Source organism: Notolabrus celidotus, chromosome 2, assembly GCF_009762535.1.
Source record: "Notolabrus celidotus isolate fNotCel1 chromosome 2, fNotCel1.pri, whole genome shotgun sequence".
NCBI classification, from domain to species: Eukaryota; Metazoa; Chordata; class Actinopteri; order Labriformes; family Labridae; genus Notolabrus; species Notolabrus celidotus.
This window is the reverse complement of record NC_048273.1, coordinates 3,711,894-3,732,562: the sequence shown is the minus strand read 5'-3', so window position 1 is coordinate 3,732,562 and position 20,669 is coordinate 3,711,894. Positions and strand designations below refer to the sequence as shown.

The 20,669-nt window shown below is 41.7% G+C and overlaps 1 protein-coding gene and 1 long non-coding RNA gene across 4 annotated transcripts in view; one reads left to right on the top strand and one right to left on the bottom strand.

Moving 5' to 3' along the window:
* LOC117830934 overlaps positions 1-13,955 on the top strand; it is a 33,502-nt gene extending 19,547 nt beyond the window's left edge. For 2 of the 3 annotated variants that reach the window (XR_004634868.1, XR_004634867.1), the window contains 3 exons: positions 1,652-1,861; positions 12,441-12,656; positions 13,150-13,955. This is a non-coding gene — a long non-coding RNA (uncharacterized LOC117830934). The remainder of the gene's footprint in view (positions 1-1,651; positions 1,862-12,440; positions 12,657-13,149) is intronic. The other variant, XR_004634869.1, reaches the window with a different exon arrangement.
* Positions 2,757-20,669, bottom strand: part of kank3 (KN motif and ankyrin repeat domains 3) — a 40,475-nt gene continuing 22,562 nt past the window's right edge. Inside the window, exons 2-12 of the mRNA XM_034709273.1 lie at positions 20,162-20,233; positions 17,966-18,051; positions 14,969-16,765; positions 13,767-13,869; positions 13,137-13,376; positions 12,919-13,009; positions 12,431-12,650; positions 12,026-12,168; positions 8,004-8,204; positions 3,966-4,067; positions 2,757-3,426 (exon numbers count right to left, since the gene is read on the bottom strand). Coding sequence (XP_034565164.1) covers positions 3,364-3,426; positions 3,966-4,067; positions 8,004-8,204; positions 12,026-12,168; positions 12,431-12,650; positions 12,919-13,009; positions 13,137-13,376; positions 13,767-13,869; positions 14,969-16,765; positions 17,966-18,002 — 2,997 coding nt within the window. The 5' untranslated portion in view covers positions 18,003-18,051; positions 20,162-20,233 and the 3' untranslated portion in view covers positions 2,757-3,363. The remainder of the gene's footprint in view (positions 3,427-3,965; positions 4,068-8,003; positions 8,205-12,025; positions 12,169-12,430; positions 12,651-12,918; positions 13,010-13,136; positions 13,377-13,766; positions 13,870-14,968; positions 16,766-17,965; positions 18,052-20,161; positions 20,234-20,669) is intronic.

Here is a 20,669-nt window from a genome sequence, read left to right as displayed (position 1 = left end):
TATTTCCCCATCGCCTTTAAGCTTTCCATCGTCCTGCTCCTTGGCTGGGAATGATGAAGAGGTACGACGCCTAAACATGCACAGAACTTTCCAAATAGCAACTTCTGGTGTAGATAAAAGCCTGCAACGAAGACACATCATCAGTAAACTCAAAAAGGACAGGACGGTGTGCACCTACCTGGACCAAGAGAGAAGAGACCGGGCGGCAAGGGAAACCCAACATTTCACCGACATCCATGAAGCGGCAAAGAGACGTGGCCGGACGCACACGTGGCTCAGATCAAACCAACCACAGGCCTTGGTCCTCACGCCATCCTATGTCCCTCCACCCCCCCACTCGTCCTATCCCGTACCACCTCTCTTCTCGTGTCCTCCATCTTTTAAAGATCCACTCCATTTGGTTCTTATAAGTCAGCTCAGAGTTCCCGTGTCTCCACGATGACAGTCCTGTTGGTATTCCCCCTCATCTTCACCGATACATCTCACGTCCTCATGAAAAGGAAGCTTTTTCCGAGGCATGTCCCACTTTGTATTGACTTTGACATGCAAAGCAATGCAATGCAAAAAAACAACAAAAAAAACACTTCAGTGCTCGGTGCAAAATTTAAAAATATTTTAAAAATTTACATCTTAATAAGGATGAAAAAAAGCTTCTAAAATGTGAAGATTTTAGATCTCATGCATGTAAAAGAAATGCAGAAGTAGAAGAGCAGGAGCGCTCTCCGCGCTGTAACTCTTTTTCACAGTTTGAGAGCACAGTGTGTGGCTGCACAGTGGGGGGACAGGAGCATGAGAATGAGTCGGTGGGAAAAAAAACCTGCCTATATAAATAAATAAGGGAAGGATGCCACTGTTGCTATACAGAGCGAGGGGCTTAGCAGTCTCCTGAAATCCAATTGGCCGGCCTGTTGCCATGTGCTCTGGAGTCAGCAGAGATGCTGCTAACAAATCAAGGAAATGTTCTAATATTAGACTGTATGTATCTAGGCAGCGGGAGCCCCTGACCTCTCAACTCCGCCAGCGTTACGTTCCACTTCACAGATCAGCATAATGAAAGAAGTGGTGTGGAAGTAACTGGTTAAAAAAAAAAATGTTATAGCCGTGTAGACAAAACAGCAGACAGCCCCCCCTCCATCCCGACTTCCTTCATAATATTGCAGCCGGCACAGTTACCACACAGACGCGTCTTCTGTTGGATCTCTGGTATTTATGGTGCAGGGATTCATGGGGTTTCCTGCTGTACACATTTGCAAAGCATTCAGTTGGTCTGAATGCGAAAATATGTCAAATGCAAAGGTTCTGCTGCACTAAACTAGGTCCATGCATTAAAAATTTAACAAAATGAGACTGGTGAGTAAAAAAACAAAACATGCAGGAAATTCCTTTTCTGATTTTTGCTATTTTACAAAACCCTGCACCTCATATATATTCCACACAATATTAAGTCATGTTATTATTAAGCTATCTTTTACCATCTGTATGAGAGATGAACTGATTAATCTGGCAGAGCGATGGCATTTTGCAATAATCAGCATCAGTCAATTTCTGCACTGAGAAGGCTGATTTCTTTAAGTCTGCAGCCACTGCAGGCGGCCTCGTCACTGTGGTTGTTTATCCATTTTACATTCTGCATTCTGCTGCTTTTCCTCAGTTAACCGAGCAGCAGTCCTGACGTCCTGGATTTCAACAATTCAGAGACAGTTTGGCTCCCGGATTTCTGCCTGGTTCCTTATGGTGGACAACTGGGCCAGAAACTCATCACTGCTGGTCTGTCTCAGTGTGATCTGTCTGAAACCACGGGCTGAGAGCTGAGAGCTGAGAGTGTGGACCCCCATGAAGGAAGCTTTCTGGAAGTTCCCAAGTAAGAACATTTCAACTGAGCTAAGGTGTCTCCAGCTGTCCTATCCATTAGAGTTAAACATTTCCAAATAACATAACTTAAGTATGAATGTATGTATACATGTGTGAATGAATGTATGTATGAAAGAATTCATAAATGTATATATGCATGCATGCATGAATGTATGTATGTATAAATGTATGAATGTGTGTATGTATGAATGAATGAATGTGTGAATGTATGAATGTATGTATGATTGAATGAACTAATGAATGTATTTATAAAGTATAAATGAATGTATAAATGTATGTATGCATATATGAATGAATGCATAAATAGATGTATGCGTGTATGAATGAATGTATGCATGAATGTATGTATGCATCTATGAATGAATGCATGAATAGATGTATGAATGCATTAATGGATGTATGTATGTATGTATGAATGCATGAATAGATGTATGAATAAATGCATGAATGTATTTATGCATGAATGAATCTACGCTTGAATGCATATATGAATGAGTGCATGAATCTATGTATGCATCTATGAATGAATGCATGAATAGATGTGTGAATGAATGCATGAATGGAATGTATAGATGAATGCATGAATGTATGCATCTATGAATGCATCAATGGATGTATGTATGTATGAATGCATGAATAGATGTATGAATAAATGCATGAATGTATTTATGCATGAATGAATCTACGTTTGGATGTATGTATGAATGCATGAATGTATTTATGAAGGAATGTATGTTTGACTGTATATATGAATGCATGTATAAATGAATGAATGTATAAATGAATGAGTGTATGAATGTATGCATGTACGAATGAATGTTTGTATGTATGTGTGTATAAATGAATGAATGAATGCATGTATGTAATAATTCCTTTCCACCAGGTTTTCTGTAAATATGTTTATTTTAACAGGAATATATATTTATATGTAAATATTTATATGAACATAAAATACAGGGACAGTTAGTGCAGGTTATGACAGTGAAGAGGTTCACAGATCAGCTGATCCAAAGCACTACAGAGAGAGAGACTGAGGGCAACACACAGCAGGGTCATGTGATCTCACTCTGGACGATGCATGATGTGCCATCCAGCGTAAACTCTGATTAACTGTAAATCACTTATGTATCTATATTTATATCATTCTGGTAACTTTTGGGTCCACATGGCAAATATTTTACATCACATCATAATCTCATGCCATGTGTGTGTGTTGCCATAAACAGTGAAATATTAGTGGAGTGCAAATGATACATAAGGTGTCTGATCTCCAGATCCTCGTTTAGACATGCTAGGAGCTCATATTAGTCAAGTTTATGATAAAACCATTATGGAAAAATAGTATTCTCATATCAACAATACTTATAAATGCAGGGCATAATGCAGTATATAAATACATATATATTTAAGTAAATTCCAGTGGAGCTTTTCAAAGCTCAGATCCAGTTATGTTTGCCGCTCCGTCCTCCTTGATGAGCATCCTTTATCCCGTCAGTCTGAAGGCCACGGCTTGTGGGGGCTGGTGGGGCTCCTGGGCTGGGCCTTTGGACTCCCCTGAAAGATGTAATGTGAAGAAGAAGGTTTGTTTAAAAATATGATAAAATAAAATACAAAACTAGTTAACAAATGTTTGTTTTTTTTTAATTATAATTATTTGAATTTATTGAATCCTTTCAGTGCCTAAAATGTATTAGACATATACACACAATAAATTACTTCGTTTTCTGCATCTAGAAATAAATACAATCCACAGAGACGTTTAAAGACCTGTGGGGGGCAGCAGAGCGCCTTCTGCAGTCGGTGCTACCCACACCCAAAGTAAAGCCAGCAGCTGATCCTACCCACTATTAATACAGGAGACATTGCTCATTGTAAAGTTATGTTATGAGTGTGGCCTCTGCTAACTTCAGCCTGATGCATGCCACTTCTTAGTAGATTTAAAGCTGCTTGCCATCCAACAAGACGTTCAATTCTAAATCCAAAACACTGATCAGATTTACCAGACTGTAAAAAGTACAACATTTGAATGTAGAATCACGTATTTAGCTCATTTGACTACCCAGAGTAGAAGAAGGGTTGGAGGGTGGACTCACCACGGCAGGCTGCGTCTTGGCATAGTTCATGTGGGCGTAGAGCAGCACAGCTGTGTCATTGTGAGACGCCTCGAGTGCGATGGACAACGCATTACTGCCATCCTGCAAACACAGATGTAGAGAGAGACAGATAGAGGAGGATTAGAGCAGAGGGAGTAAAAGGTGGGTTCACTGGCCTTCAGACACGAATGACAGAGCTTCACCGGTCGGACCATGTGATGGATGTTATACACGGTGTTTCTTCTCCAGCAGCTTATACACGCTCTGAACTACATACACCAGGCAATGTGTTCATCCATTAATCAGGTCACTATAATACATCATTGATCAGCCTTTAAAAACCAGAACATTCACTCATTGTTCTCTTTTTTTACTCTTCTTTCTTTGCTGTTAACTCAAACATGTGAAGCTAGAAGAGACACGATCTGGTCACTGAATCTTAATGTGCAGCTTATTCCTCCGCAGTCGGTTTAAATCTCCAGGTTGATAGACGTTCATCACATTTTTAGATTTACAGACTTAAGAGTGTATTTCTGGACTGAAAGATGCCCCTCTCAGTCTGTTCATATCTTGACCTCAGGTTAAAATGAAATGTAATCACCATCCACCGTTCAAAGCACCACTCTGTAGCTAGTGACCTGCCTCGCCTGTGTCACTTCGTATGCTGTTCTCTATCGACATGTGAGGGCTCCAGCTGCTTCTCTCGTCATCAGTATTCAAGTAATCTTACATTTTAATGTTTGAAAACTGTCAAATGTTGTCTTTTGACTTCACTTCTAAAAAACCATTCTCCAACTGTATTGAAATCCTGTCTATTCAAGCACAAACTTTGGACGTGTTATTTATTTTCATAGGAATAAATCATCAATACTGCTCTTAATGAGCTTCTAAATGCACCCAATGTGTTGTATCTATCATGTATACACTACCAGTCAAAAGTTTGGACACACCTTCTCATTCAAGTGTTTGTATTTATTCTAATTATATGAAACACTGTAGATTAATACTGAAGACATCAAAACTATGAAAGAACATATATGGAATTATTGAATGAAACAAAAAGTGTTAAACAAAGCAGAATCTGTTTAATATTTTAGATTCTGTAAAGTAGCCCCCTTTTTCCTTCATGACAGCTTTGCACACTCTTGGTATTCTCTCAGTCCGCTTCATGAAGTGGTCTCCTGGAATGGTTTCTAATTAACATGAGCCTTGTCAAGAGTTCATTTGTAGAATGACTTGCCTTCTTAATGTGTTTGAGACCATCAGTTGTGTTGTTCAGAGGTAGGGTTAGCACACAATGGATAGCCCTATTTGACTACTGTTGTAATCCAGATTATGGTAAAACCAGATTATTTCATAGTTTTGATGTCTTCAGTGTTAATCTACAATGTTGAAAATAATTAAAGTAAATACAAACATTGAATGTGAAGGTGTGAGCAAACTTTTGACTGGTAGTGTATATTTACTCTCGACCGTATTTCCTTGAAGAAGGGAGAACTAGATGACAGAGGAGCTGTTTTAGTCTGTAGATGGACTAACGCTGCTCTTTGAAACAACTCTGATCCTTCCAGTAAGCATCAGAAAGCCCATTCAGAGCAGTGTTGATGATTTATGTCTATGAAAATAAACAACACGTCCAAAGTGTGTTTGAAAAGACCGTTTCCAAACATGATAATGTAAGACTGTTCAAAGACTGATCACAAGAGAAGCAGCAGAAGCCCTGACATGTCAGTGGAGAACGGCATACACAGCAACACAGGCTCATTCAAAGTTTGAAATAGTTTGAGGATGACCCGTTTATGAGTCACGCACGTTAGACTGAATGTGTGAACAAATACTACAGCTTGACCTACACCCTATAGCAGGGGCGTCAAACTCATTTCAGTTCAGGGGCCACATACAGCCCAAGTTGATCTGAAGTGGGCCGGATCAGTAAAATCATAACATAATGAACTATAAGTAACAACAACTCTTAATGTTTCCTTTTGTTTTAGTGCAAAAACGTAGAAGTAAACTCTGAAAATGTTCACATTTAATGAATTATCTTTCTACAAAAACAGCTGTTGTATTTATTGCCATGATGAGTCTCATAGTGGGGCCAAATTTTTAACTCTTAAAGCCCTGAAACCTGCTGCGAACACACCAAACACACAGGTTACCCATTCACCTGACACAGAGTGTAATGTTTACTGCAAAAGAACAGAGAGATTATAATAATGAAGAAGGTAAAGATGACTATTATGGACCCCCTGCAGCACAGTGATTTTATGCAAACCCCAGAGGACAAATTTGAAATAGTAGTTACTGTTATTGAAAAATGGCAGTGAATGTCTCCTCTGTAGTTTTTTCACTTTGCAAAGTCATTCCATGGGCCGGATTGGAACCTCTGGCGGGACGATTTTGGCCCGCGGGTCGCATGTTTGACACCCTTGCCCTATAGAGTGGGGGTGTCATGAGATCTCTTCCAGAAGGGTTTTTTTTTTTTTTTTCAAATTACCTAAAAATAGTACAATTTACCCATTATAGTTAAAAAAAAATCTACAAAATACAACCTAAACTTGAAATAAAACATTGAAAATAGAAAAAGTTTTCTGCCTTTCTCTTTGCCACATAACTCCTAAGTTTAGGGTTGGTGAACAGTTCATTATCAGAAGCATCAGTAGCAGCAGGTTCATTCATAACACACAGGAAACACAGACACATGCTCATATAGGTAGGTCATTTTCTGCAGACCAGCTAAATGAAGCCACATTAAATCACTCTGAGGGACAGTGGGGGTCACAAGACTTTGGCACCTATATTTTGGGGGTCACATGCTGCAAAGTTTGGGAACCCCTGCTATAGACTGTCACCATTTTTAGAGAAACAGATTCACTCACTCAGAGTTAAAGGGTTAGCACACCGTTCATCTATCACGGTGCACGGTGTGACTTTCTGGGAAACAGGGATGCTTCCTCTGAATTTCATTCACCTTATCTGCTACAAATCCAGGTGCAAACTCTTACTCACATGCTGGATCGTTTATGTCCTTGAAGCTTTAATTTATCAGTACTCAGGTATTTCAATTAAAGAAAGAGAGCATAGAGAGTCCCAAAGTAAACAAAGGTCTCAGAACTCCTGGGCTTAGATTAATGCACAAACTTAGACTAACTAAAAAGTAGGAGCACATTTAAGATTTAAATGCATCGTGACTTCCAGTCAAGGTTTTTATGCTTTTCTGTGTTTCTGGAGGAAAGGAGGCGGAGCTTCCCTAAATGTTTCCCCCCCTTCTCCCCCCGTCTACCTCTCCGTCCAGCTGTGCTGCACTGAAACACAACCCAAGAACTACATGCACGAAAAGACCAACTCGTTCTGGCACAGATGTTCGAGCTCATATATCTGTCTGCCTGAACTCCTCTCAGGCATCCAGATTCAGCCTCCTGTAGAATCACTTTCAAACATATGACTGAGCAGATCAACATGAAGACTAACTCATTAAGAAATGCCCTGAATAAATACAAAATCAAAAACACTCTTATTAAATCCTTCTGGACTTTTTGCAGCTCTATATTCTTTTGGGTAGTTTACTGAAATAAAGAGTTGCTGCTAGCTCGTCCACAAGTCTTGGTGAAGTCTGCAGATGACCAGGGCAGTGTGTGTGTGTGTGTGTGTGTGCGCAGCTGTGAACAGAGGAGATGTGGCTCTGTAATCCCTCCCCTGGGGCTCGTGAGTAGCCCTGTGATTGTGTTTCCTGTAAACAGAACTGAAATCAGCAGAGGGCAGATGAAACTAATCGTATCACGGCTCTTTAGCTTGAAGCCTCTCCCGCTAACGAAGAAAAACACAAGAAAAGAGAAGGAGAGAGAGAGAGAGGTGAAAAGTAGAGGAAGCTGCGTAGACAAATTTCCCATGAGGAGTCGTTTCCTGAGAGCAGATTGAGCTGAATCCCAGACAAGCAATCGCTCAGATGTTTCCGGCACTCGGGCATCCAACAGCTTGCTTCAGGAAGTTTCCTTCAGTGAGTGCATCGACTGAACGGCTGAAATGTGAATGACTTACATTATCAATGATGGATATGTCGCAGCCAGGCTGTTCCAGGAGCAGTTTGACGATCTCAGCGCGGCCGTGTTCGCTCGCACACATCAGAGCCGTAGATCCTTCGTCGTCCTGCACGTTAACGTCAGCGCCGCACTCCAGCAGCGCCCGCACCATCTCCTGACGACCGTGGCTGACAGCTAGCATCAACGCTGTCTGGCCAGCCTGTGAAGTAAAGAAATATTAATCCATAAATATAAATATAAAGATGTGCTTTTACAGGAGATGTCATCTGAAGCTGCTTTATTCTGTTTCAGACAGAATCAAAGGCAGGATTTTATATTTCATATCTTGCATCTTTGATCGGTTTTAGCGCTTTTTAACTTGCTTCATTCCTTTTCATCTTAGTGGTCTACCTTTTTTATTAACTTCTAATTTTCTTTACTTTTGAGACTCTTATGTCGCTTAATTCTGTGCTGTTCTGTTTTAATTTTCTAAAAGTATTCCTCACATTTCTCTTTTCATTTAATTTAATTTATATTTTTCTTTTCTTGAAAGCACGTTTTAACCCTGTTTTTAAGTACTGTATAAATAAAATGTATAATACATTACCCACAAATGATGAAACTTTTTCTTTTTCAATAAATTATTTTTTCTTTTTTCACTAAATAAATTAATTTTAAAGTCAAATGAATTCTGGCGAAGTGCAAAAATTCTTGGCTAAATTAACTCATCTGAAAATAAAGAATTGATACATCTATGTCTGATTAAGTTTGAAGGTATGTATATATACATGTGTTTTAAGGTGTGTATATATGTATTGTATGTACAGTGTTTTTTTTATTTTATTATTTTTATTAGTTCTACATTTTTTCCCTCTCCTTGTTGCACAGTTCATAGAGAATATGTTCCGTGTTAAGGGCAAGTTAAAAAAAATGGGAATGTGTCAAAATGTTCATTTATATCTGATTGTCTAAACCCTTTATGAATTAATAAATATATATATAAAATTAATTAAAAATATATAAATAAATGAACTAATTTGACTTCTCTGAAAATGTTGTTCATGTAGTCACTTTCTTAAATTATTTAAATTTTTAAAAGTAAATCAGTCTTTAACACAACATGCCAGCATCCCATGAATTGCTCCTTTTATCACCAGCATTAAAAAAATTATGTAAAGCCGGTATACCGACTGAATTTCAGTGTGACCAGACCAGACATTGTCGGCCTGTAAATCCTGGTGAGCCACAGAGACTTAAAAGGCATCAAACCCACAGCCTAAGGCTTCATGCTTTGTAAAGAGGCTGGACTGTGTACTACTCTTTATCAGTCTTCGAGGCCAACTATGTCCACACAACCAAAGAATCTGACGTCATTTTTACATCAACCTACATGTAGACGGTACAAAAGCTAAAACAGGACGACACAGCTGGATTCAAGTGAATGAAAACAAACATTTGAGTCTTAAAGATGAGTAAATTAAATATGTAGCACAGAGTGGGGGAAGTAAAGAAGTTAACATGGAATTATTAATAAAACAGGTCGCTAAATACACACTCAGCCAGAGGGTATAATAAAGCTGTTACTGCCTCGTCTGTGACTACACTATCAGCTGTTTGTGTAAGTGAATCTTAAGGCACAAATAAATGATTGTTTACATTGTGGGATTATAAGAATAAGTTCTGATGAGCTTGCATTGATTATCTTTTCCTTGTCCAGCCCCGTGATCCTGGTTTAATCCAGGTTACATGTCTGTTCCAGGTGGAGACGAGGTGTTAATAAAGTAGTTCTGAGTGTCCCATAACTCAAAGCAGAAGTCTAAAAACTCCTTCACCAAATGTCCTGCAGCTCACAGATACAGCAGAAAATAGTATGACTTAAAATTCAGACTCTAAAATTGCATTGCGTGCCTCGTGTTGTTACCCGCAGCAACAATAACAAGCAGCAGTAATTGGATTTATAGCCTGAGATGCTATAAATTCGTGGTCCTATGACTTGGCAGTGTGAGAGCTCGTCAGGCGCTGTGTCCAAACACATACACTACACGGCCTGATTAGATCAAGCAAAGAGATGTAACCACTCAAATGTCAAAAGATTCTCACAAATAACACGTCACATGTTACACATTTCTTTAACCCAATCTAACGTATAACCAATTACTCGTCTGGCTGTGAATGCAGCACTTCTTTACAGAACAGGAAGTGCTTCTAACACTCGTTCACTCAGAGAGAAGCAGTTTCCACTTCTCTTGACCCTTACTCATACAATCAATGACACATTCACTGAAAACTTTCTATTTTGATTAATTAAAAGGTAATTAAGTTCTACTTACAAACACAAATATTTGTGATAACAAACACAAACACACACCCACGCACCGTAACACAGCAGGGAAAGAGTCGAGTATAAGAGACCATCAGGAACAAGTAGTGACTCATTCCCCTCCTTTGCAACTTTACCAATCAATCTTTATTTATAAAGCACCAAATCACAACAAATGTTATCATCCTCTTTCCAAACAGAGCAGGTCTAGACCGTACTCTATGTTCTGTTATTAACAAAGACCCAACATCTAGACCGGATCAGATCCAGTCCCATCGTACAGGCAGGACTCAGTCTGATCTCATCTTAATCCACCATGAGCAGAGCACTTTGCAGCATTTAGCAAGTTACAGTGGCAAGGACAAACTTCCTTTAACAGGCAGAAACCTCCAGCAGGACCAGACTCATGTTAGACACACATCTGCTGAGACCGTGTTGGAGAGAGGGATAGAGGGAGAGGAAGAGAGAGAGAGATGATAGCTCAGGGACTCCAGAAAGGTCTATGGTTAGTAACTTTAATGGGACAGGAAGAGTTAAAGTAAGAGACAGGCAGAGAGAGGGAAAGACAGGATCGCAGTGTAGCAGTCTAAGCCTATAGCAGCATAACTAAGAGCTGGTCCAAGCCTGATCCAGCTCTAACTATAAGCTTTATCAAAAAGGAAAGTTTGAAGCCTACTCTTAAAAGTAGAGAGGGTGTCTGCCTCCCGGACCCTGACTGGTAGATGATTCCAAAGGAGAGGGGTCTGATAACTGAAGGCTCGACCTCCCATACTATTTTTAGAAACTTTAAGTACGATGAGCAGGCCTGCATGTTAGGAGCATATCTGTTGCTTACTTAGTAGTAGTTGTAGCAGCTGGAGTCTGGCACGTCCACAGTATAAAGAATTGTTCCTGTGTTTGGTTTTATTTTCCACTTTCATAATAATAGTTTAATATGCTGGAATCTAATTTTAGTCACTGAGGAGTCAGCTGAGCTGGGATTTAGTTTTTAAAGTAATGAAATGCTTCTGGCAGATTGAGCTCTTTGTATTCTTTGTTCTTCAAACACGTGTTGACTATTCACATTTCAAAGTGCTGAAAAAAACCTGTGTACAACATGTTCTTACTGATCACATGCTCAAGACAAGAACAACTGCAGTGACATTAATTCAAAACATGGAAGGAGCAAACTGCAAACACCAAAGACATCAATGTGTCTGTGAAGAACTAAAGATGTCTCTTACTTTAACTCTTCCTGTCCCATTAAAGTTACTAACAATAGACCTTTCTGGAGTCCCTGAGCTCCCTTGTCTCGTAGGTTCCTCTACTATCCGTCTCCCCACTATCATCTCTCTCTCTTCATCTCCCTCTATCCCTCTCTCCAACACGGTCTCAGCAGATGTGTGTCTAACATGAGTCTGGTCCTGCTGGAGGTTTCTGCCTGTTAAAGGAAGTTTGTCCTTGCCACTGTAACTTGCTAAATGCTGCAAAGTGCTCTGCTCATGGTGGATTAAGATGAGATCAGACTGAGTCCTGTCTGTAAGATGGGACTGGATCTGATCCGGTCTTGATAGAACATAGAGTACGGTCTAGACCTGCTCTGTTTGGAAAGAGTCTGAGGAGAAAGTTTGTTGTGACTTGGCGCTTTATAAATAAAGATTGATTGATTGATTGATTGATTGATTGATTGATTGATTGATTGATTGATTGATTGATTGATTGATTGATTGATGAAGACTTGCCTGGCTGGCCTTGGCGTTGACGTTGCCCTGACCAAACAGCCTCTTGACCACAACCATGTCGTCCTCCTCCTTCACAGTAGAGAGAGCGGCCAGCATGATGGCCGTGTAGCCCGCCTTGTTCTGCTTATCCACACTGCAAACACCTGAAGGGAACATTTACAAGATACAGTAAACTAACAAACACAGCAGCACAGCAGTAAAATACATTTATATGAAGGCTCAGTCTTTGAGTTATTATTTCCAGGACCCTTAAAGAAGTGATGAAACCCTCACATGGAGCTCCTACTCTCTGCAGATTGGCTCTTAGACTCAGATTCCCTGAACATGAGGTCTTCAGTTTGGCTCCTCTGATATATATTTTTTGTGTCAATAATTGCAGTTCACTTTAAATCCCTTTCCACTGACCTGTTTCCAGCAGCAGCCCCACAACACCAAAGTTGGAGTGGGAGACACTGTAGTGCAGAGCTGTGTTGCCGTTGCCATCCGTCATATTGACCACGTGCTCCAGCAGAACTGGCGACACTTCAGAGAACGCCATCAGGTAGTCTGAGACCCGCGGAGGCTGAGCCATCTTGGCGCTGGAGATTCGAAACCACTCAAGCTGGACGGTGTGGGTGCTGGAGAGCTGAAGGTGAGAAATCATGTTTCAGGTTGATTCGTAGATTGGTTTATCTTATTCATAATTTTCAAGTGATGTCACACACTTATGGCCCCGCCCCCCTGGAGGGCAAAAAAGACTTCCTACTGCTACAGGCTACGGAGAAATTACCAGACTCTGCCGTCAACTACGTGTTTAAGAACGTTTTTAAAATGCCTGAGAGCTGACGAGGAAGAGACAGAGAACTCTGAGAGGTTGTATCTCAGTGATGAAAAAGGAGCATGAAAACACTCACCACTTCTTTGCTCTTCAGTGCTTTAACGTCATCATTCAGGTGGTTCTTCATGATGAGGCAGGCTTCACGCATCTTTGAGCTCAACTCAAACCTGCAACAAGAAGATTGAAACTGAAACACCAAGATCGTCTTTCTATCATTTATACCCTCTGTGCTGCAGAACTCTGAACCCGTATTCATATACACAGTATCTTGTTTCATACAGAGTAATAACGTACTTCTCTTTCACAGCGTCAGAGGAATAATTCGAAGCTTTCAGGGACTCCTCGTCCGTGTCACTCTCGTCCAGGTTGACATTTCTCTCCTCTTCGGATGTTTCTTCCTCCAGAGCTGCCTCATCCTCCTCGGTGCTGTCCAAGCACTCGCCTTCTCCACTCTCACCAGAAGAACTCCCATCGTCATCCTCCTCTTCTTCCTCCTCCTCTTCCTCCTCTTCTTCACTTGATGTAGATTCATATCTGGGAGACAGACACAAATGTTGTTGTTTTTTGTTTCTGACAAGTGAGAGACATGACAATACATTCAACCAATATACAACATATAAATAAATACAAATATGTGTTCGTGTGTGAATGTGTGTGTGTGTGTGTGTGTGTGTGTGTGTGTGAATGTGTGTGTGTGTGTGTCTTGTATGTTTAAGGGTAGCAAATAGGACAGTTGTTTGGGTGTAACCACCTTTAAGTTCAGATTTCTACAGGCCCTGTATTTCTGATTGTAATGATATGTTTTGATTCTTACTTGTCAAACCTGTGACATGATCAAAGAGTTATTCCAACCTCTGAACTTTATGACGCTTGTATTTTATTTCCACAGTGGGAAAAAGTAAAATAAGGATTCATGTTTCTTACCCTCCGTTTAGAATCCCAACAAACTGCAGGCTCTTCTTTCCAGCGGAGCGAGTCTCACTGGAGTTACTCCCATCCTTCCTCTTCATGATTGATTTCAGCATACCTGTTACCAAACCAACAGCAACAGGATCAGACTAGAGTTCAAACAACGTACACTAATAAAACATCTAACTCACCCAGGACACATTATGATTTACCTTAACTGCCTGTTAAATTGATCTTTTCTGTCTCTTTGTCTCTTAAATTGACGCTGTAAGGACAACACAATGTCATACTAATGTTTTTTTACAGGTTATATTCCTAAGGCACTGTTGGCCTAGCAGTTTAAGCTTGCACCTCATATACAGAGGCTATAGTCCTCATCACAGTGGTCGTGGGTTCGACTCCTGCTGCATGTCTTCCCCCTCTCTCTACTCCCCTCATTTCCTGTCCCTTCAGCTGTTCTATCAAATAAAGGCAAAATGCCCCAAAATAGAATGTAAAAAATATGTGTTAAAATCTAACTCAATAAGAAGTTTGATTGAATGCACAATCTTATTTATAGCTTATAATAATAAATAGATTTTCAGTTCATATTCATATCTGTGCAAGGACGCGCTTGAATTTCCATCCATCCAGATTAAGCCTGGTTTATAGATCTGTGTTGAAGGCACAGAAGCCTTCACGTAGTCTCACAAGCACCTCCTCCTAAATGTAACTATGCATTGAAATGACTTGGATCGCAAGCCCTGTGATTGGTCCGCTCAACGGCATTGTATTTCCTGCATTTACAGCACTTCCTGAATCGCCATACATTTAATCTCCTCTGACATCTCCTCTCTATTATTCCATGTAATCATTGCTGTATGATAAACGATAATATCCAAATTAACATAGGTTCAGTGTGAAAAAGCAAGCAGAAAACATAACAGGACAGGAAACAGGCTTCCTGACTATCAAGGACCACACTGCCCTCTAGTGTTTTGGAGTAGTACTGCAGAGCGACACGGACAAATCGACCCAGAAGTATGTAATGCTCACGTCCGTGTCGACCACTGCTGCGTAGGGAAAAAGTACTTTAAGAGTAATGTTTATAATATGTTTGTGTGAGCTATACCACAAACAATATCAACACAGAACTGTACAGTTGCTGTTATAAGTGAAGAAAATAAATTTAAAGGAATCTTTCTGCCTCTCTGAGTCAGGTATGTCCGATTTCTTACCTGTCTTTGTGTTGATGGTCGCCGTATCCTCTCCCTGCTCTTCCTCTTTCGTCTCGGCCATACTGATCATCTCTTCCTCCAGTGACACCTTGTAATCAGCAATGGTCAACTGCCTCTTCTTTGGCAATGCAACTTTCTGCTCCACCTTCTTCTCCTCTAACAAGTTTTCCCATTGGCTCCCAGTGCTGACCACGGCGACAGCAGCTGGTTTTGCGTCTTCCTCCACAGCATCAGTCTGAGTGCTTTGTTCGGTTCGATCTGACGTTAAGCTCTCACCTACGCATGCGTCAGTCACCTCAGGATGGCACAAAGTTGCAGCATCCTGTAACACCAGTGGTAATGTCTCCACCTGGGCGTTTGTTGTCTCTGGTTTTGCAAGAACCCCCTTCTCAAATGTGACTTTGGAGGTTTTCTCCTCCATCTTGGCTTTAAAGATCTCCAGGTCTTTGTCGGCTACACTTAACCGGTCCTCTAAGACCACGATGGACTCCTGCTGGAATTTTATGGTGTCCTGTAAAGTGTCGATCTCCCGCTGTGCTTCGCTTGTCAGCCCAAGCAGAGACTCCATGACCCAGACCTCTGCATCTTCTGTCTGAACAGAGGCCTGTGTTCCCTCCTCATGGAGCACAGCGGTCTCTGTTCCTGTGCCTTTCTCACAAAGATCTACTGATGTGCCTTCAGAGGCATCTTTCACACCCTGGCTGTAGTAGAGGACGACACAGTTCATTGGAGTATCGTCCCCGGCAGCCACTGATTTCTTCTCAATAACAGTCGCTTTTTCTGTAACTTTTGAAGGAGGATTCAAAGCTTTCTCTTCCTTCCCTTCAAATTTCTCAGTCAGCCTTTTCAGTTCACCAGATTTCCCGAGCCCTTTATGAGCAGGTGAGGTCGGTGCAGTCAATCGACTGTGGACACTCTGATCACCTTGAAGGCTCTCTGTGGTTTGAGTAGTTTGGGTAGAGGACTCTGTGGATGGTTGCCTCTGCAGGGCCGCCTCCATTGATACTTTCTTTTCCTGCAGGGCCAACAGGAGCATGTCTTTCTCTGCACGAAGCTTCGCCACCTCTTTCTCCAGCGCAGGAACACCCTTCACCCTCTCTTCCATCTCCTTCAGCTGTTTCAAAGCTATAGCCATCTGCTCTCTGACTGTCTGCAGCTGGCTGGGTGGGATTGGAGTCATCGCATTGCTAGTTGCTGGAGTGCTGCGCCCAGAAGTCGCAGGACTGGGTTTAATGAAGCTGCTCTGCAAAAGCTGAGTGGATGTAGAAGGTAAGAGCTGTTTTGGAGGGTCTGCGAGCTGTATGCGCCCCCCATTCTGATGCTGGTGGGTTTGTTCCTGCTGTAGCCGCCTGCTGGTTTCTAGAAGAGTCCGCTCTACTCTGGGGTTACGCAAGGGTGGAGGGGGAGGTACTTTGGCTCCAGCAGAGAGAGGAGGAGCAGAAAGAAGAGTCACAGGTGACAGAGAGAGTACTTCACATGGTGCTGACCCTAGGCGGTTGCGTGGCGGCGGTGGAGGGGGAGCTCTGCCGTCCTCACTTGCTGGAGATGAGAGAGACTCTGTGGATGTCCACCCACTGGTGCGTCCCCCAACCCCCGGACTCCTCTGGGAGAGTTTGAGACCTCGTCCAGAGCGACGGGAGCTGACGGGTGCCCGGCGGACATTGTGCCCACTTTCTATCTCTTCTACATATTTGAGGAAGTCCAGATCCAGCTGGAAACCATATGGAGTCTGGACGGAGTAGGAGCCTGGCTGGTCAGCCTCCTCTTGACTGGAGTAGATAAATGGAGAGCCCAGATCTGAAGAGAGAGAAATGTGTGAATGTCAACGCACAAAAGTCATGCTTTCATACATCAACATGTTAAATGTTCATCCTTTTCCATGGAGCAGCACATTTCTTGAAAAATTTTAGATCTGAGAGTCAGTGCATTGTTTCTATTTTTATTGACTAGCTTGTTGTCTGAAAAACAAAAAGCTAGTAAACTTGCATGAACTCCAAAAACTTACATTTGAGCACTTAAAGGTATCTGATATGAAGTGTTTTCTCCACAAACAACATAAAGGTGTATTGAACCACTTAAAAATGCTTTGTTGGGGCGCCGGTGGCTTAGCAGTCATAGTGCGCCCCGCATTCAGAGGCTACAGTCCTTGTTGCAGAGGTCGCTAGTTCGACTCCCGGCCTCGACCATTTCCTACATGTCTTCCCCCGCTCTCTACTCCCCACATTTCCCGTCTCTCTTCAGCTGTCCTATCAATAAAGGCAAAAAGGCCCCAAAAAACAGAACTTTAAAAAAATGAACACCCTTGTTATACCCTCTGAATAACTTGAGCATGGGAACAGCCACAACTTCCAGGCCTACTCATCATACCTAAAGAATAAAAATAGTATGGGAGGTCTTCAGTTATCAGGCCCCTCTCCTTTGGAATCATCTACCAGTCAGAGTCGGGAGGCAGACACCCTCTCTACTTTTAAGAGTAGGCTTCAAACTTTCCTTTTGATAAAGATCAAAGTTAGGGCTGGATCAGGCTTGAACCAGCTCTTAGTTTTGCTGCTATAGGCTTAGACTGACACACTGGGATGCTGTCTTTCCCTCTCTCTCCTCTCTCTGCCTGTCTCTTACTTTAACTCTTCCTGTCCCATTAAAGTTACTAACCATAGACCTTTCTGGAGTCCCTGAGCTCCCTTGTCTCGTAGGTTCCTCTGGATCTCTGCTGCTGTGGACGTGCCAGACTCCAGCTGCTACAACTACTACTATCCGTCTCCCCACTATCATCTCTCTCTCTCTCTCTTCATCTCCCTCTATCCCTCTCTCCAACACAGTCTCAGTAGATGTGTGTCTAACATTCAGTCTGGTCCTGCTGGAGGTTTCTGCCTGTTAAAGGAAGTTTGTATCACCACAAACTTCACATAAGAGCATTAATATGTTTCCCTGTTTCAAAGAAATGGAGATATTAGGTGTGAATAAAAGAAACAATAGGATATTCATGCAGCGTCTTACCGGGCAGCTTCGTGTTAACTTGAACTGACTGAGTCATTTTTCAGGTCTTGGACCTTTCAGCACCGAGCACAGCTTCAAATCAACACCTGGCAAAAGAAAACACACAGTGACATGAATGCATCAGTCATGAATGTTTTCAGAACAGCAGGAAGGAAGAGGATGTGATTTTTTCAAACACTGTACAGTAGTTTGTTTAAGACACCGGAGCAGGACTTTCTTTTTGAACCTTTTTTGAAATGTTGATTATCCCACACATGTTTTTGTCATAAGGAGACAGCTTAACTCAACAAAACTAAATGAAAGGCAAACATGAGGCTCCTGGCTCTCATGTTAATGATAGACATACCGTAGCTGCTTCATTATAGGAGCTGCACATTTACTACAAAGTGCAGAGAGGCCTGAAGAACTTCATGTGTTCTTCCGCGGATCGTTAGCACGTGAGAACCTGTGACTGAATTCCTTTCCTTCAGAGATAAGGAGGTTTGGTTAAATGAATCCCTTGTTTGCTTTTCCTCTTAAGAGGTGTTGAAGGACGTTGAGCCTGACATCATCCACAGAGAGGAAGAGAGTGTGTTTTCCTGTGTTAGAGCTCTCAACCTCACCAATGATTGCATGAGCTGATAGGGAATCTATAAAGCAGAACTTAGACTTTCCCAGCTGTCAGAGTCGGCACGAAGTCCGCTTAAATTTACCAGTGTTTTTTTGTAGAAACTTGTAGCAGTCAGGGGGAAAACCTCCGACCAACGCCAACAACAAAGAGCTGAACTCTGCAGGATCCACAGACAGACTCCAGATTACCAACAACATCACATCTTCAAACTACAGATTTAACTTCCTTCAAGGATTTTTATTTTCTAGTATACAGAGCTTATAGTTTAAGTTATTTGAAGTCGAGATTGTTTATGTGGATTTATTTAATGATTTATACCTGTATTTGGGAAACCATCTGGTAATGTGTGGAGTCGTTAATTATATAGAGCAGGATGCAGAGGTGGGGAGATCATAGGAGCGTCACACTGGATGTTTTCAAGTTGGGGGGATCCATGAGAAACAGGATTATTTAAGTGTGGATGACGGTAGACACACATCTAAAGTAAGCAACAGATAAGCTCCCAACATCCAGGCCTGCTCATCGTACCTAAAGTCTCTAAGAATAGTATGGGAGGTAGAGCCTTCAGTTATCAGGCCCCTCTCCTTTGGAATCATCTACCAGTCAGGGTCCGGGAGGCAGACACCCTCTCTACTTTTAAGAGTAGGCTTCAAACTTTCCTTTTTGATAAAGCTTATAGTTAGAGCTGGATCAGGCTTGGACCAGCTCTTAGTTATGCTGCTATAGGCTTAGACTGACACACTGGGATCCTGTCTTTCCCTCTCTCTCCTCTCTCTGCCTGTCTCTTACTTTAACTCTTCCTGTCCCATTAAAGTTACTAACCATAGACCTTTCTGGAGTCCCTGAGCTCCCTTGTCTCGTAGGTTCCTCTGGATCTCTGCTGTAGATTCATTTTTTGGGGTCTGTCTTTCATCCTTTCTTTCTTTCCTGGGTTTTTTCTTACTTATTCTTTCTTTCTTTTCTCCTTTCTTTTCTGTTCTTTCTTTCTTTCTTTCTTTCTTTCTCATTTTGTTCTTTCCATGTTTCATCATCCTTCATGTCTCCTTTTCTTATCCCGTCCTTTCCTTCTGACATTCCTTCACCATTTATTCTACTTTTTTTTTTATTCTCATCTACCTCTCTTTTCTCTTTTCTTAGACCTTTCTGGAGTCCCTGAGCTCCCTTGTCTCGTAGGTTCCTCTGGATCTCTGCTGCTGTGGACGTGCCAGTCTCCAGCTGCTACAACTACTACTATCCGTCTCCCCACTATCATCTCTCTGTCTCTTCATCTCCCTCTATCCCTCTCTTCAACACGGTCTCAGCAGATGTGTGTCTAACATGAGTCTGGTCCTGCTGGAGGTTTCTGCCTGTTAAAGGAAGTTTGTCCTTGCCACTGTAACTTGCTAAATGCTGCAAAGTGCTCTGCTCATGGTGGATTAAGATGAGATCAGACTGAGTCCTGTCTGTAAGATGGGACTGGATCTGATCCTGGTCTTGATGTTGGGTCTTTGTTAATAATAGAACATAGAGTACGGTCTAGACCTGCTCTGTTTGGAGACAGTCTTATGAAGAACTACTCATTGAACTGCTACGATGAAGAAGTTTACCTCTCTGCTGCTCAGTGAGCGATTCATGCAGCTGCAGTCAGGCTGGTTCCCACCTCCCTGCTCCACACGGCCCTGAGAGACACAAAGAAACACAGACTTTAACTTTCATGATGCCTTCCTTTTTCTCTTCAAACTTCTCATTCATTCGTTTATTTTCTTTAGTTTTTGGTATTTTTCCTCGACATGATTGAACAAAGAAATCTGACTGGAGGAGATTTTCTGAGGAAGTTGGAGAAGCCAGTTCAGGGAGCAGTGTGTCAAGAAGATATGCATCTGCATCCACCTGCACAGCCACACACTTCACGATCACAGGTGTGTGGTTTACCAAGAAAATTACAGAGGTTGCTGTCTCTGTGGGTTTGTATGCAAATCCTTTCAAGAGAGACGAAATACATTCTCATTGAAATATAAAACGTATACAGTCTGTATGATAATACGTGTGTCATGTGGTCGTACGATTAAGTTTCAAACATATACTCTCCTGTAGCTGCACACACACACACACACA